The following is an 18,347-nucleotide window of genomic DNA, read 5'->3' as shown; positions in this document are numbered from 1 at the left end:
TCGCTATAAAATGATTTAAATTTAAGCCTTTGCTAAAAGTAACCTACATTCATAATATATTTTGCCTAGCTGGCATTTGAGTTTAATGGCGACATTTTTCCGAACAAATTTCTCTTTTTAAAATTTTTATCAGTAAATCCGCATTTAGCCGGATTAATAAATTTGATCGGCATCGATACGATTCATTTGATCTGCACCGGCCTGCACCCGTGAATTAATTTTCTAATTAAATATGTTTGGATTTTTGTTATTTTTATTTTAATAATTATTATAAAAAATTTAAATTAATAATTTTGTATAACTTTTGTTAAATTATTTTGAGTTTTTGCCATCTGCGATATTTTTCCTGCCTTAAGAGTGTTAGTGTAATTATTTTTCATCAAACTTTTCTTATTACTTATTTAATAAGTTAGTTAGAGAAGAAAGGAAATAAATCTCTTTTTCTTTGTCTTCTTGCTCTTTTCTTACAATATCCGATTTGATTGCATTTTCTTCTTATATTTTCAAAACCTTTTTAATCTTCATTGTTCTTTTGGCTCAGTTGAAATTTAAAACTAGTTTTTAATATTAATTTAATCATGATAATCCTGTTTTTCTTTGTAATTGTCAGCATTATTAAACAGAGCTTAGGATTATGATGTTTTATAATTTTATATATATATATATATATGTATATATACTAAATGTTTTGAATGTCGGTTTAATACTTTAATTTTAATCAGTAGTGAATAACAGTATGTAAGAAGAATAGTTAAAAATGAATTTAACTTTTAAATAATTGTTAATTAAAATCAGCCTTCCCATAGCGGAACAGTCAGTAAGAGAATTTAAACGGCTTCCAGAAAAGGTAGATCATATCATCAATTGATTGACATTCATCAATATTACAGAAAGGTATTAACTAACTAACTGACTAAACAGCATCTAACAAGGATGACATCTTCCTCGTCAACGAACCCATCCTTCGAAACAACTTCTGCTCCAAAGAAAAACTGGTCCCTACAGACAAATGCCATCCAATCAAATCCAACTACAGTGGCTATAAATAACCCTGCTCGAATTCCCTATCCTTTAATTAGAGTGGCCACTCCGATGAACATTTTGGCATTTGGCAGTTTTCCTCCGACGCCTATCGCAATGAATGCAACTTCGACAAAGGTGCATAAGAGCACCATCCAACGGGTATGGTATACATCTCTCTTTTTTCATTTCAAATAATGTAAATTTTATTGTAACATTCAGAGTGGATATAATAGGAAGGGGTATAATTTATAATTAAAACAATGATAGATAAACTTTTAAAATAGAAATATCTATAATACTTAAATGTAATTCTTTGGCAAAGAATGATGATGATGATGAAAAAAATCACACCAGCATAGGTGGTGATGACAATGATGATGATGATAGCAATTAAGATGTTTATTAAACCAATGATGATGATGGTGATTGAATTTATGATAGTAATAATAATAATGATGATGATTATGATGATGAAGTTGAACTTTGTCCTCAGATGGATGGATGGATGATTAGTTGGTTGTATGCTTGACAGGCTGGCTGGCTGGCAGGCATTGTTTGGTATGTGTTATACTCTTCATTCTTTTGTTGTTTCTCTTATTGCTGTCATTATTCTAAGTTATTATTGTTGTTTTATGTTCTGATTTCAATTGTTCTAACTGTAATGAGCGTGGTGCTGTGTTATCATTATTTGTGCCTCAACTTCTTGTCAAGCTGTTCTATTTAATCTCTTGCACACACACACATTAGATTTATTAATTTTCACTTTCGAAAACTATACATGCAAATCATTCAAGTTATTTATTTTTTTATTCATTCATTCATTCATTCATAGATTTATTTGTATAAATTTTTGTAGATAGCTTGCTTTGAATTAATCTCTTTGAATTATTTTGTGAGCTGCTGTGCATGTTAAATGGATGAGTGAGTGAGTGAGTGAGTGAGTGAGTGAGTGAGTGAGTGAGTGAGTGAGTGAGTGAGTGAGTGAGTGAGTAATTGAGTGAAGTTCCGATGGATGGATGAGTGAAGTGGATGGATAGATGAGTGCAGATGAACAAATGAAAAAGTGATGAATGGGTGGATGAATAACAGATAAGAATTGATTGTATTCTGTTCTGTATCTTCCTTCTTTCCATCTCTAATCAGTGTTATTTCATCATCGTTGTCTTGATGATCATTCTTTTGGTCGATCATCATCATCGTCGTCGTCGTCGTCATCCTTCCATTGAGTAATTCAGCTGAATGTGTTTGTTTCAGTTATAAACTTTAAAATGTTTATAATGTCTTTCTTTTATGAACACTTAATACTTATTCATTCATCCAATCAGTAATTCATTATTCGTTCGTTCGTTCATTCATTCATTCATTCATTTCTTTGTTGCGTTCATTCAGTCAATCGTTTGTGTGGAAACTCCATCTAATATAAGATTGTCTTCTCAGATGATGTAATTCAGTGTTCATGTTTATTCTCTTTTCCTTGAAAAGTTATGCTGTACTGTGATGTGGTGTGCACTTTTCTCTCTCTCTCTCTCCCTCTCTCCCTCCCTCTCTCTCTCTCTCTCTCTCTCTCTCTCTCTCTCTCTCTCTCTCTCTCTCTCTCTGTGACATTGAATTTTTCATTTCAATTTTTTGTCTTAAAATTTTGAAGGTCATGTTTTAATTAGTGAATTTTTCCATCACGTTAACATTGAGCATTTTCTCATAACTATTCAATATACTGTGTGTGCGTGTGTATGCGCGTGCGTGCGTGTGTGTGTTGTCTCTGTAGTCCATGTAAGCTGATAATTATTAATTGATGTATGCATGTTGTATGCATGTATCTCTTTCTCACTTATATGTATGTATTATCTTACTGTGTCATCATCACATGTGTGTGTCTGTATATACACATATATAAACACGTATGTGTGTGTGTGTGTGTGTGTGTGTTACTTTCTAATTACAAATTTTATTATTAATATCCAACCAGCTAGGACAACAACAACTGCTACTAGCACTCCTTATATTATTAATTTATTCTCACATACACACACACACACGCACATATATGTATATATATTATGTGGTGAGGCATTCAGCCAGAAACAGCCTGAAATATAATTTCTTTCTCCAGCAAATAAAACGGAGCATGAGGATAGCTAAGTGGAGGCTCTTTGCTAATCAACACGCACACATGCATAATCTAGGCACACAATAGTAAACTAGTTTCACTCAACCTATCTATCTTAGTGATATTCATAATCATTGCGGCCAGCCATGATGATGATGATGATGATGATGATGATTTCTCGGCTCACTACTTCTCTGAGGTTTGATGATATTAATTGACTCCTGGCAACTGACTTTCACACTCCTCTCATCTGCCTCCAGTCTTTCGTACTACTTGCTCAAATCTCATCTCATTGCAATAATAATATTAACGAGCAAGAAGTTCCGCGATAATAAATAATTTGTATTATCAGTGGGGCATTATCTTTATGTGAAATCATCATCCTCATCATCACATCCTCATCATCATCACTGCAGTCTTCCTCTGTCTCCTTCGACCAAACGACGACAACCGGCCAGCAGTCCAGCAGCAACAACAACAAATCTTCATCATCATCATCTGGCCAACATCACCATCACCACCACCATCATCACCACAACCAACACCCGCCACCAGCGTCATCATCATCATCATCGGCTGGCCTGTTTAGTGACCAGCTGAGCAAGACCAACCTTTACATCAGGGGTTTGAAGCCGGAGACCAGTGACAAGGATCTGCTCAATATGTGCTCCCAGTACGTCTTTCATTCTATCTTTCTTCCTTCACTAATTTTTTCTCTCATTCTTTTATTCATTCGTTATAATTTTCATTCGTTCATTTAATAGTTTTTTAATTGTTTGTCCATTAATTGGTTGATCGATTTAAGGTATGGATCAATCTCTTCAACCAAAGCAATCATAGACCAAGCTACGGGGAAGTGCAAAGGTGAGTTCGTCTGCCAATCGTGCAACCTTTCAGTCAATCATTCATTCATTCTATCGACCAACCAGTCAGTCAGTCATTCATCCCCCATATGTTCCCATCAATTCACATTCCCACCGCCGCCGTCTCCAGGGTACGGATTCGTGGATTTCAGCAACGAGAAAGGAGCAGAGCTGGCTGTGAAGACTCTTCAGAGTAATGGCATACAAGCCCAGATGGCTAAGGTCTGTTCTGTTGTTGCTCTGATGACTGGTTGCCCTGTTGAATTACACCCCCCCTTCTCACTCCCTCCAGCAACAGGAGCAGGATTCGACCAACTTGTACATAGCCAACCTTCCGGATTACTTCAACGAATCGGATTTGGAGCAGTTGATATCGTCGGTGGGTAACATCGTCAGCACGCGAATCCTCCGAGAAGTCAGTGGAAAGAGTCGGGGCGTGGGCTTCGCTAGGCTGGAGAGCAGGGAATGCTGCGAGAAGGTCATCCAGGCTTTCAATCGATCCTCGCTGCCTAGTTAGTTGCTGGCTCTTTGTTGTTTGATTGCTTGCTCGATAGTTCGCTGGTTAGTTGGTTCGATGTTGGCTGGTTGGCTGACATTTTTGTACTTCATAATTTTCATCTTCTCCTTCATCAGACCACAAAGAATTGTTGACAGTGAAGTTTGCAGATGGAGGAAATAAAAAAAGACTACAAAGCTACCACAACAGCAGCAGCAACAACAACAACAATCACAACAATAGCAACATCAGTGTCATCAGTAACAGGCAATGGATGGATCACTCTGAAGTTGTTGTTGTTGTTGTTGTTGATTTGTTCATGATGTTTGCAATCATGGTAGATAGATTAGTTGGTTGGCTGGTTGTTGGCGACTTGTGTTTGGACTGCACCTAGCAGCAGCAGACTGGCATGCAGTCCATCTGAGGCATCCGGCCTCTCTGAAGGCAGGCAGAATGTTTGTGAAGGCAGAATGTTTGTGGAGGCAGAATGTTTGTGGAACGTTTTTATTTTAATTTTTTTTTCAACAGACAGGTGGAGTCCAACATACATTTGAACAATTAACTGCAGTCAATCCTGCTGGGTTTGTACATTCATTCATTCGTTCACTCATTCATTTACTTCGTTTCTTTTCAATCAGTCAATCAATCAATCATGTATTAATTGGTCATTCAGTCCTTAATTAATTCATTCATTGATTTATTAGTTAATTCATTAATTCATTCTCTACTGCTTGCAACAAACAAAACAGCTTAGCTCAATTTGCGACCATGCCCCGCTACGTCGCTTCTTCTGGGATGGTGGCAGCCGCAACAGCTGGCGTGGCAGCTGCTCCAGCTGTGAACGGAGGAGGAGGAGCTGGAGGCGGAGCAATGATGCAGGCCCCCTTGATGGCAGCTGCTTCAGCTGGCTGGCTCGCTCATTATCCACCGCAGACGTTCGTCATGCACAATCCATTCACTGCTGTAAGTTTTCTGATGGATGGTGATGATGATTTCGAACGTTGTCACTCGTCCATCTGTTCGTTCGATTCCTCACCTTCCATGCACCTGCCTGCCTGCCTGCCAGTCATGCATCCTCCCATCATTGCACAACTCACTATAATTCAACCAACTGACCACCAAACACAGTCCATCCATCCATCCATCCATCCATCAACTCATGCACGTACTAACCCGACAGATGCTACCAAGCGGCTTCCAGGCAGCAACGGCAGCCGCGACAGGCTCTGCACTCGATGCCCCCATCTTCCCACCACAACTTGCCACTCACATTGGCCAGCTGCAGATAGCTCCTCCCACTCATCATCTTCCTGCTCCTTCTCTTCCTGTTCCTACCGCTCCACCTGCTCTCTGTGTTAGTGTCGGCTCTCTCTTTCTCTCTCTCTTTCCAGGCTTGCATGTTTTTCTCGTCTGTGTGTGTGTGTTTGTTTGTTTGTCTGTCGTTTCGCTGTTTGCCTGCTTGTCTGTCTGTTTTGTTGCTTGTTTTTTGTCCTGATGTTCATCATCTGTTTGCGTTCAGTTGAATGTTCAATTACTCCTCCTCCACCATTCATCACCATCTTCACCACCATCATCACCACAACCATCTTCATCATCATCATTTCTCAGTTTTTTCCGCCCGTGCAAACGAATGCAGCCTACATGCAGATCGCTTATTCGTCGGCTCCTCCTCACCTCCAACCAATCACAATCGAGGATTCATGCGAGCCCAACGTGCTCTACCAATCGCAACCAGCCATCCAGTACATCAACAAATGATTGGTCCAGTCATTCATTCGTCTGATGATCTATAAATAGTCCATTAACTGAGCGATGGATGGAATGAATGAATGAATGATTGATTGAACAAAAAAGGAACTAATGAATGAATGATTGGTTGAGTGAGTGAATGAATGATTGGTTAGGTTTTAATTATTTGTTTCGATAAATAATAATTCAGGCAGATGTTAATTTAGAGGAATTACTCATTGGGTCATCTTATCATCACCATTATTGCTATCATCATCATCATCATTATTATTATTAATATTATTAATATTATTATTGTTGTTGTTATCGTGAAGGTTGTGGTGGTAAATTATAAGATGGATGGTAATGCTACTAAACTCGAATTAGGTCTTCAAATATTCCGAGCTAGAATAATAAAATAATCTTCCTTGATCTATAAATAACATACACATATAATATACATACATATATATACATATGTATTGTATCATTCCGCAATCATTATTACGATCACCGTGATTTCACATAAATACAAAAGTCGTTTAAATATAGTCAGATAGTTGAATGATTCTTTGTTGTAATTAATATATAAATGTTAATGAAGAATGATAATTTAGGTTATAGTTATGATAATAATTCATGCATTCACCCACTCATTCCAAGCACTCATTCCTTCCAAGGGATCCACCCATTTTATCATTTCTTCATTCATTCATCCATTCTTTTGTTCTATCTATAATTTTATTTTCTTATGCCTTGTTACATATGTGTGTGTGTGTGTATATATGTGTGTGCGTGTGATATGATAATTTTTTTGTTAAGATTATAATCCATAGATGATAATGTATGAAAAAAAAATTTTTTTTACTATGGCATAAGTATTGTAGTTTGGTGGGTGCGAGTGTTTGAACTCACGTGGACCTCTTTCTGTGTTTGTTCGTTTCTTTCTTTGTCTGTTTGCACGTGTCCGTCTTTGCGTGCGTGCGTGCGTGTGTTCTAAGTCAAAATGCCATTACATACTTGAATATATCTGCGAAACTATTAATATTTATATTATTATTACAAATTTGGTTCTTGCTAGTGCTTAAATTCGTAACGGGTCATATGTAAGCAAACGAGGTAAGATGCTTGCTTGCCTGCTGCTTTATCAGGCCAGGCTGGAGAGAAGGAAAAGAAAGGGAGGGGTAGGTAGGTAGGTAGGTAGAGAGAGAGAGAGAGAGAAGATGGTGAGAGGTGGATGTACACACTGACAGTCGATGTTTTCTTTTTAAATTTTTTAAAGTTTATCTTGTAAAAAATTACGATTATTGGAATTTATTTAGAAGATTATTCGTTTGATTGTTCGATTGGTTGGCTGGTTGATTTATCGTTAAGATCATAATTTCTGATTTTTAATTTTTCTCTGAATTCCTTTCCTACATAATATTTCTATCCAATCCATTCTTCTGTAATCCCAATTCCAGATGCAATATTATTTAGATGTTGTTTAGTTGGCTGGCTGATTCATTGATTCGTTGATTAGATGTTGTTTGGTTGGCTGGCTGATTCATCGATTGATTCAAGATTTATTTTCATCTGGTTTATTTTTTTAATGTTAATTTAACAGGTCTGCATGGAGTTTGTTTCAGTCAAGATGAATTTGACGATTGAAATTGACGAAGACCGTCATGAATTTATTTATGTTTTATTATTATAATTAATTACGATTAATTAATTTATGTTAAATAATTGGTTAATTAATTTATGTTAAATAATTGGTTAATTAATTAATTTATGTTAATTAATTAATCGATTGATGATGACGTTACGTTGAGTTTGATGAGATTGAAACGAATGCAATCTTCCAAGAGTTGGGACCAAATCATCTCACATGACAACTTTTTCAATTCATCAACTACATCTGTTCATCCATACATACATTCATTCATCCATTCATTCATCCATACATACATTCATCCATTCATTTATTCGTTAACTCGTTTTCTCATTTTTTACTCGTTTTAATCACAAAAATTTTATTTAGAATATTTCATGACCCTTATTTGACAATAATTATAACACTAATAATCATTATAAAAATTATAGTTATTATTATTATTGTTATTGTTGTTTAAAAATTCAATCATTGTCCAAAGCAAATGAATTTATTTATTGAAAGCGAGCACTTCTTTTTTTTTCTTCCACCTCAAAATCATCTTTCCATTTGTAGAAAAAATTCATTTTACAAAACCTCATTCACACCAGTCAACTGATCGACCGATATATATATATATATATATATATATATATATATATATATATATATATATATATATGAATCTTTCTCTCACTCTCTCTCTCTCTCTATATATATATATATATATAAATATATATATATCTATATATATTTATATAGACATATATATATATATATATATACAGCATGATCTTATTGAAGATTTAAAAATTCTGCATTCTTTCGTTCGTTTATTCGTCCACATTCGTTCGTTCGTTCATTCGTTCGTTCGTTCGTTCATACCATAATTTTGTACGTGTAAGAGTGTCAAACTGGTCATCGTGTGGTTGGTACAGCGGCACACAACACATCACAACACAGCACAGTGCAGTGCAGATCATTCATGTCATAGGTTAGGTGAGGTTTTGAATGGAATGGCACGATGCTCCAATGTTCCACTTTTGAGTGAGTGAGTGAGTGAGTGAGTGGGTGAAAGAATGATGAGTCACATGATATCTATGTATTATTATTACTGTATTATTATTTAATAAAATTAATAATGCTCCTAAATAGTGATTTTGCAACAATTTCATTTAATTCATTTGTTTTATTTAATTGCTCGTCACCCCATTCGTTCATTCAGTCATTCATTCATTCAATATTATTATTATTATTACTGCCATTATCAAGCAAATATTTCAATTTAATAAAATTTCGTTACTGTGTATTGCAGTTGTATTTGATAAGTAATGCAGTGGTGGTAGTGGTGGTGGTGGTGGTGGTGGGGACAGTCGAAACAGTAGAAGCATATATATTTATATATTTATATATTTATTTTATTTTTTATTTATATATGTATATATATATATATATATCTTATTATTACTATTCATAATATCATTAAAAATGTGCTTGTGCTGCCTAATCCTGACTGAGTAAGTCCAAGCAGGTCTCAGTCAGTTTGCACAGCACGATTCAATGAACACCTACCTATCTTTATATACATATATATATATATTATATATGTACATATATAATATATATATATATATATATATATATATATACATATATGCTTCGTACGATGATATATATATATATATGAGTGTGTGTGTGTATGTGTTTGTTTGTATTTATATGTCTACGTATAATTTATTAAGTTAATTAACTGTTGGTGTGTACGTAAGGCTCTTAGTAATAATATGCTGTACAGAAATGCCTGTGGCGACTCCCCTGTTATTTGTCTCCTACCTACATGTTAGTGTAGTGTGTACATGTGCATGCGTGTGTAAATATATATATTTATATTATTATATATATATTATATATATATATATATATATACACAATATTCCTGCATATGGCCCTATATAAAGTAAACGTTAAGATGTTGAAAGTCAATTGAAGTCCAAGACACGTGTATGAATAATGTTATTAGTTGATTTGTTTTAAATTAAAGAAGTTTGAACACGTGCTGATTATTTGCTTTACTAAATTTCAAGGTGAGATCCGTACACATATGTGTATGTTTGTATGTATGTTTGTATGTATGCATTTTGTATGTATGTATGTATGCTTGTTTGTATGTATGTATATTGTTTTTGTATTTATATGTACTTATTATGAGACTGTATTGTATTGAGACAGACGTGTCTATGTTGTAGTGAGAAATGGTGCTTAGGTAAGCTTGCTATCTTTTGTTATTTGCATATGTTGGTTTGTTTTTTAATGCCGTTGTTGGTGGTGGTGGTGGTGGTTCTTTTGTCTCGATGATTTCATGTTAGTTGTTTGTAAATTGTTTGCACATTCATATTAATGTAATCATTAATGTTATTGGTTTCTGTAATGTAACATGTTATCGTTGAATCGAACAGTTGGTTGGTTGGTTGGCAGTGAAGACGTAACGACATCACATCAACAGCACTAACGGCATTCATTAGGACAGCATAGATAGATAGATAGATAGATAGATAGATAGATAGATAGATAGATAGATAGATAGATAGATAGATAGATAGATAGATAGATAGATAGAGAAAGAGAGAGAGAAAGAGAGATGGGTTCTCTATACAGGAGCGAGCCGATGTCGAAATGCATGTTGTACGTTCAAAACGACGTAGCCTACGCCTGCATGTCCGCATTGGGAGAACTTGGAGTCGTTCAGTTTGATGACGTAAGTGCCAGGGATGTGCTGTTTTTTCGCTTGTTTGTTGACGTCATTATTTTGGTGGCGTCTTACTTGTTGTCATCGTCGTCGTCGTAGTCATCATCATCATCATTTTTTTCCATCACTAACAACCTGAACAGATGAATGCGGGCCTGATGGCGCACAGCAAGAAATACAGCATGGAAGTCAAGAGGTGCGACGAGATGGAGAGGCAGCTGAGTGAGTCCTCCTGAAATGTTTGCAAGGATGAAGATGATGTTCATTGTGGTGATGATGTTCATCGTGGTGATTATGATGGTGATGGTGAATTAGAATGTGCATACGTTTGCAGGGTACTTCAGGAGCATGCTGGCAGAGGAGGGCATTCAAATGGGAAGCATCAACATCAATCCTGACGCTCCGGAGATCTCAAAGATGGCTGAAATGGAGGTTGGTTGGTTGGTTGGTCGGTTGGCTGGTTGACTCGTTAGAAGAAGTGAGCACAGAAATCCAATGAGTCAATTTTTGAATATCTCCTAACAATGTGAATATGAATATATGAATATCTTCTTCCAACCTGACGAATCATCGCAGAGCGTATTCAAGGAGTCTGAGCGTCGTTTGAGAGAGGTCAGTGCGAGTCTGACGTCCATGAAGTCGAACAGGGCCCAACTGATTGAAATGCAACAGCTTCTCATGAAGGCTCACATCGTCTTTCAGGAGGTTCGTTGATGGCTGATTGGTTGATTGATTGGTTAATTCATTCATTGGTTGGTTGGTTGGTTGATTGATTAGTTGGTTGGTTGATTGTTTTCCGCATGAATCATCGCCCACCAACCAGCCAACACTTCAGCAGCAAACCTTGCAAGTCATGGCCGCCGATGCACCCGATCAACGAGAGTCAGGAAACCTCGGGTTAGTCGCAGTTTGTTTGTTTGTTCGTTGTAAACTCAATCACACACACTCACACGCACAAACTCACACACGCACACAGTTTTGCGTCTGCGGTGATCTTGAACGACAAGTTGATGTCGATGGAGAGGTTGCTGTGGTTCGCCTGCAGGGGGAATGTTCTCGTCAGGAGTGCCGTCCTTGAGGAGAACATCGAAGATCCAAACACCGTTCGTTCGTTGTTTGCTGGTTTTGAGGATGTCTTCTCACTTTCTTGTTCATTCATTTATTCACTCCATTAACCAACCAACCAATCGATGAGCAGAACGCATTGGTATGCAAGGCGGTGGTCTTCGTATTCTTTCAAGGTGATCGACTGAAGGAGAGAGTTAAAAAAATTATGGAAGGGTCAGTTAGAATGATCATTTGTTGTAACTTTAATTGAAAATATTACATTTAATTAGCTAATTAATTAATTAACTAATTAATTAGCTAATTGTTTGATTGATTGGCGCAGTTACCATGCGAACGTCTACCAATGCCCTGATAGCCTGATGGACGCTGAGAGGCTGCGTGCTGATGTCGAAGGCAAGATTGGCGATCTTAACGCTGTATGTTCGTTCGTTCGTTCGATAGATGGATGGATGGAAGTGTGAATGAATGAGTGAATGAATGAATAACAGGTAATTGAGCAGACGACGTCGTACCGGCACCAGCAGCTGGAGGAGGTTGCAAAAAAATTAGCCGTCTGGATCGTTCAAATAAGAAAAGTTAGAAAGTAAAAATTCATCGACATCTTTTAAATAATTAAATTAAATACATAAATAAATAAATGAATAAATAAATAAATGAATGTTCGATGAATGATGATGATCAGATGAATGTTCGATGAATGATGATGATGATCAGATGAAGTGCATCTTCCACACGCTGAACACGCTGAGCATGGAGATGGCACAGAAGTACCTGGTCGGTCAATGCTGGTGCCCCAATGCCTGCATGGACGGCATCAAGATGGCTCTCAAACGGGCTGCTGTAAGTTCCCACCTTCTTGTCTCGTTTCGTTATTTTCGTCATTACACATCAACTCCATCACATCAACTCAACACCGTCACATCAATAGGACACGTATGGTGTCGGCCCATCAGGCGCCATCTTGAACAGCATCGACCAGAGCAGGGAGGTACCGCCCACCTACAACATAACCAACAGGTTCACAAAAGTCTACCAGAGCATCGTCAACTCGTACGGAATTGCCTCCTATGAAGAGATCAACCCCGGTCAGACCCCTTCAACTGCTTCTAACATTGCGCGCACACACGCTACATATCGTACATACTTTTGCATAGCACAAACACCATACAAAAAACATACAAACAAACGACATACAAAAAACATACAAACAAACAACATACAAACAAACATCATACAAACAACATTCAAACAAACATGTCAGCGCCGTTCATTATCATCACCTTCCCCTTTCTCTTCTCGCTGATGTTCGGAGATGCGGGCCACGGAATGTTGGTCTTCCTCATTGCACTCTGGATGGTCCTCTCTGAAAGCAAGTTCATGGGGCAGAACTCTGATAACGAGGTACACACACACACGCACACATACATGCACACACAAACAAACAAACGCACATAAACATACGCGCACTGACTGAAACAGATATGGAACATCTTCTTCGGCGGTCGGTACATCATACTGTTGATGGGCATCTTCTCGGTGTACTCCGGCATCATGTACAACGACGTCTTCGCCAAGCCCATCAACATTTTCGGATCTGCATGGTACGCCTCGCCGAGCAAGTACCAACAGTTAGTGGGAATGGGAGTGGAGATGTTGAAACTTCTGCTGCCTGCCTGTCTGCCTGCCGTGATTGTAACAGTGATGATAACATTGATGGTGATGATGAAGTTGAGGGCAGTGGAGTTGATACTACGGACAGACAAGCATACAGACAGACAAACAGACCAACACAAACAGACAGAGACACAGACCAACACAAACATGCTCACAGACACCTGCACACGAACAAGGACATCATGTTGAATCCTCTTCACGACAACGTTTCAGATTACAGAGGGTTCCCATTCCCTTTCGGCATGGATCCTGTGAGACGTTGCTGCTGATGTTGTTGTTGATGTTGTTGATGTTGTTGTTGATGTTGTTGTTGATGTTGTTGTTGATGTCAATAACGATGATGATTCTATCATTAACAAGCATGTAACAAACACAACGTGCAACAACCCAACAGATTTGGATGATGTCCCAGAATAAGATAACTTGGTTGAATTCCTTCAAGATGAAGGTCTCAATAATCTTTGGAGTCTTTCAGATGTTCTTCGGTGTCCTACTCAGTTTCTTCAACCACCGGTTTGTATTACCGTCCTCATCATCATCATCATCATCTCCACCCACCACCACCAACAACAACCTCTTCATCATCATCATCGTTGTCGTCATCAACCCCAGACACTTCAGGGACCCACTGAACATCTTCTGCGAGTTCCTACCTGAGATGTTGTTCCTCATGTGCATGTTCGGCTACCTGGTCCTCCTCATCTTCTACAAGTGGATCGCCTTCGACGCTACCATGGCCAGTTGCTCGCCCAGCTTACTCATCAGTCAGTCAACGCGACTGTCATCATGACGAGGAATGAATGAATGAATGCGTGAATGAATGAATGTATGGATGGATGAGAAATAATGACCATATTCTTTCACCGAATTTTAGATTTGATCAGTATGTTCCTCTACAATTATTCCGACGAGCCCTGCAGCCCTACCAACTTTTACCCCAAACAAGTACTTCATCGTCGTCTTTACCAACATCATCTTCACCATCGTCTTCACCATCATCATCATCGTCGTCTTCACCATCATCTTCACCATCATCCTCACCATCATCATCCTCTTCATCATGACCTGACGACAGAAAGATTTCCAGACGGCTCTGCTGCTGATCGTCGCCCTCTGCATCCCCTGGCTCCTCCTACCAAAGCCACTCATACTTCGTTACAAAAACAAGAAGAGGATGATGATGATGATGAAGGTAGAGATGATGATGATGATGGTGATGGAGATGGTGATAGAACGATATTGAAAAAAAATTTTCTTTTAATCAGTTGAAGAAACCTTTGGAGGACATCGAACAAGGAGAAACAAACATGGGAATGGAGGCGAGTCACGCACACACACACACACATACACAGTTATTGATATTTAACTGGTTGATTTGTTGTTCACCAGTTGGCAGAGGATATCAATCACAATAAGGTTCCGTCAGCGAAACACGATCAACCTAATGAACCATCGGCATTGGCAGCAGCAGGACATGGAGAAGAAGTTAGTTGAATGTTTGTTGAAAACAAAAGATAACGAAAAAGTTGGACAAAGTTTATTTTTCAATAAAAATGCCGACAAGTAAGTATGACGGTGGTGTGGCGACGAATTAAAAGTTCATATCTCCTCTTCGAACGTCACCCTGACACGCAGTTCAGCTTCGGCGACGTGTTCATTCACCAATGCATCCACACGATTGAATACTGCCTCGGCTGCATCTCGCACACCGCCTCTTACCTCAGGCTCTGGGCTCTCAGTCTTGCTCATGCAGGTTCAATTTCCGGCACTCTTCAGTTACTTTAATCTGCACCTTCGTCGAGATAATTAGAAAAAAATAAATACAGAACTGTCGGAAGTTTTGTGGAAGATGGTCCTGCACAATGGATTCACGTTAGGAGCCGGTTCCACAAACAGCCCATCATTGAGTTGCATCATCCTCTTCATCATCTGGACTCCATGGGCTGCCCTCACCGTCGCCATCCTTCTTCTTATGGAAGGTCTTTCTGCTTTTCTGCATACTCTCCGCTTGCATTGGTTGGTTGGCTGGCTAGTTAGTTGGTTGGTTTGTTGCTAGAAAAATAGTTGTTGTACTTAGACTGATCAACAATTATCAATTTTGACATTTTTCAATTTTGTTACATTTAAAAATAAAAGCTTAATGAATAATTTTTACAGCAGAAATTAAATTTTTATGAAAATTTCTCACAAGGGTGGAGTTCCAGAGCAAATTCTACAAAGGTGAAGGAACGAAGTTCACTCCATTCTCCTTCAAGAAAATTTTGAAACATTATGAAGATTGATGGTGGTGCTGATGATAACGAAACAAAAAATTGCACGATCAAGTTGTACAAGTTGATTCAAAATTTTTCACATTTTTTACGACCAATCGTAGTTTAGACGTTATTTAACATCATTTTCATTTGTCTGTTGTATATTAACATGATTTTATGTTGCTTTTAAAACTACAGATCCGTTTTATTTTAACAGACAAAACAATTTTAATGATGGTTATACATTTATCTGTTTTATTGTACACCATAGGACAGGGAGATTAAACGGTAGATTTACATTATGAAAAAACTAAGAAATAGCATGTCTAGATTTTATTTTAAAATGTGTGTGAACCGGAGTATAGTTTTTTTTTGAAAATGTAGCGCTAAAACATTTTTGACAAACTGTAAACAAAAAAACCCAAAATTTGAAAAAATTTACAGTCAATTTTGCCATTTATTTCAATGAATTTGAAGATTATAAAACCAGATTCAAATGTAAAAAAAATAACAAAATGGAATATTAAATTAAATTTATTCCGAAACTGATTTTAAATTAATAATTAGTGAAATTAGCAACAGCTGCTATTGTTTACATTCTGCGCATTTAATGTCGTAGTGCTTAATTAAACAGAGGTTTAATTGTAGATAATTACATCGGCAATTTAAAAAATTATTTTTTCTTATTCAAAATAATTTTTTCTAGTATATTAAACATTAAAAAACAACTTACGTGTCAAAACGAGTCAGTCTGTTCTGTTTAAGTCTCAGTTGTTGTTATCACCAACTTCATCACCATGATCATCAGCAGTTTCAGCATCACCATTGTTTTTATTAGTTCCCCAAACAATGTGGACCTCGACACGGATCAGCAACCTGAAAAAACTGGTGGAAAAATGAAAGAAACCCTTGAAAATCAGTGGGGAAGTCAGTGTCGGTCCTTGGAACCTTTGAGGCGGAATTTCTCTAAAACTACTGGTCCGAATGAAAAATGGTTGATTTTTGGCAAGAAAGCTTTAACAAAGAAGCGGGAAATGACAAGACGAACATTTTAGTGGTTTCAGAGTTGGAATCGGTCAAATTTCAGAGGATCTAGAAAATCGAAAAATTGAACAATGAATTTTTCATGTGCAAAATTTTTTCAATTTCACGGTAATTATTTGTTTCCATCGCCCTCTATGGAATGAACGATATTTTACAATTTCACTATTCAAAAGTAAAGAAAGTTGGATTTGAAATAAGTTTCATCCGAACCCCAGCCCCAACCCCAATCCTTAACCTGTGATTTGAAATTAGGGCTAAAAAAGTTTCATTAAAATGGTTTCCATCATCATTTTACAATATTTATTTTACAATTTCACTGTCGCCCATTCAAAAGTAAAGAAATTTGGATTTGAAATAAGTATCATCCGAACCCCAACCCTTAACCTGGGATTTGAAATTAGGACTAAAAAAGTTTCATTAAAATGGTTTCCATCCTCATTTTACAATATTTATTTTACAATTTCTCTGTCGCTCATTCAAAAGTAAAGAAATTTGGATTTAAAATAAGTTTCATCCAAACCGAACCCCAACCCTTAACCCGGGATTTGAAATTAGGGCTAAAATGGTTTCATCAAAATGGTTTCCATCATCATTTTACAGTATTTATTACACAATTACACTGTCGCCCATTCAAAAGAAAAAAAAATTGTATTTGAAATAAGTTTCATCGAAATTGAACTCCAACCTTTACCCTGGAAGTTGAAATTAGGGCTAAAATGGTTTCCACCATCATTTTCACCCCTCAAGATTGTATTTATTAGTAATTTAAACGATATTTCTTAATTACGTTTTTTAGATTTTACAGCATTTTATCAACCGGCAAGTTAAACAATAATGGGATCCAGTAGTAAAATCCTCGTCGTTGATTTATTTTAATTTGATTAAGTTAATCATGGATAGTTCGTTTCATTTGAAAGCAAAATCATGATATGTAACAAAAATCACCGACTATGGAAACTTTGGGAGGGTAGAGGAACTTATCTGGAAACTGTTATTGTTGTCATTAAAGTCCCATTAAAAAGTTTTTATGTTCGAAAAAAAGAAATTTGATCGGAAAAATGTTAAAAGCATGAGATAAACGAAGATATAACGCAAGTAGGTGTATGCAAACGAACTCGTTAAGTATTATTGCTATACTGTAGTTACTAACATTTTTATTATCACTTTTGTTATTATTAATTTAATTATTATTATGGTAAGTTTTTAAAACCATTAAAATTACCAAGATCACGTGAATACTGAAGTGAAATAAAAGGTTTCAAGTTAAAATAAAAAATAATAAATAGATTAATAATTTTAAATCATTTGAATCCAAATTTATAATACAATTATGATTAAATAATACAATTATGATTAAAAACATTTCAATACAAATTAAAATTATTAATTACCGTCCACAGTTTCAACCCGATTAAGACCTGTGGAGAAGATGAAACATTTAAGAAAAATAATTCAGTCAGAACTCTAAATTTAGAAAGATTCTTGAAAAAAGAGCATCACACAAAATGGTGAGCTTTTCAGTCTGTAATGTTTGCATACTATTTATACAATAAGCTAAAGAATTACAAAATATAAAAAACATTGAAAATGAAGTTGGACAGGGAGACATTTGAATGAAATAACATCCAGGAAGTTCCATGAATTCATTTCTTCTTCGTCAGAGCTTCAAATCTTTTGGTCAAATCATCAAAATTTACATCATTCTTAGCATCA

General features: G+C 36.6%; 2 protein-coding genes across 2 annotated transcripts; both read left to right on the top strand.

Moving 5' to 3' along the window:
* Window positions 1-46: 46 nt before the first annotated feature.
* HELRODRAFT_111970 (hypothetical protein) lies at window positions 47-4,510 on the top strand (the record flags this gene model as incomplete). The annotated part of the gene is made up of 6 exons (XM_009019843.1): window positions 47-359; window positions 796-1,182; window positions 3,547-3,803; window positions 3,936-3,994; window positions 4,124-4,215; window positions 4,286-4,510. Exons 2-6 carry the CDS (start codon window positions 934-936, stop codon window positions 4,508-4,510), a joined length of 882 nt encoding a protein of 293 aa, XP_009018091.1. The 5' UTR covers window positions 47-359; window positions 796-933.
* Window positions 4,511-10,309: 5,799 nt separating this feature from the next.
* HELRODRAFT_187042 (hypothetical protein) lies at window positions 10,310-15,904 on the top strand. The gene is made up of 23 exons (XM_009019842.1): window positions 10,310-10,605; window positions 10,740-10,818; window positions 10,931-11,028; window positions 11,173-11,301; window positions 11,432-11,493; window positions 11,573-11,699; window positions 11,795-11,877; window positions 11,987-12,080; window positions 12,153-12,239; window positions 12,379-12,504; window positions 12,593-12,749; window positions 12,926-13,065; window positions 13,144-13,292; window positions 13,496-13,589; window positions 13,733-13,851; window positions 13,951-14,102; window positions 14,213-14,283; window positions 14,414-14,530; window positions 14,604-14,657; window positions 14,728-14,823; window positions 14,974-15,091; window positions 15,165-15,354; window positions 15,530-15,904. The coding sequence occupies exons 1-23, from the start codon at window positions 10,489-10,491 to the stop codon at window positions 15,618-15,620; spliced, it is 2,550 nt and encodes an 849-aa protein (XP_009018090.1). The 5' UTR covers window positions 10,310-10,488; the 3' UTR covers window positions 15,621-15,904.
* Window positions 15,905-18,347: the final 2,443 nt, after the last annotated feature.

Source organism: Helobdella robusta (genome assembly GCF_000326865.2).
Source record: "Helobdella robusta unplaced genomic scaffold HELROscaffold_26, whole genome shotgun sequence".
In the NCBI taxonomy this organism is placed as follows: Eukaryota; Metazoa; Annelida; class Clitellata; order Rhynchobdellida; family Glossiphoniidae; genus Helobdella; species Helobdella robusta.
The sequence above is the reverse complement of the archived record's forward strand: the minus strand, read 5'-3'. Positions and strand labels throughout refer to the sequence as shown.

Bases quoted from the DNA above. Each gene is read 5' to 3' on its own strand.
- HELRODRAFT_187042 (XM_009019842.1), top strand. From the start codon at position 10,489: ATGGGTTCTCTATACAGGAGCGAGCCGATGTCGAAATGCATGTTGTAC. The intron at 11,878-11,986 runs GTCAGTTAGAAT...TGATTGGCGCAG, and splicing joins GTTAAAAAAATTATGGAAGG to TTACCATGCGAACGTCTACC. The intron at 15,355-15,529 runs GTTGGTTGGCTG...ATTTCTCACAAG, and splicing joins CATACTCTCCGCTTGCATTG to GGTGGAGTTCCAGAGCAAAT.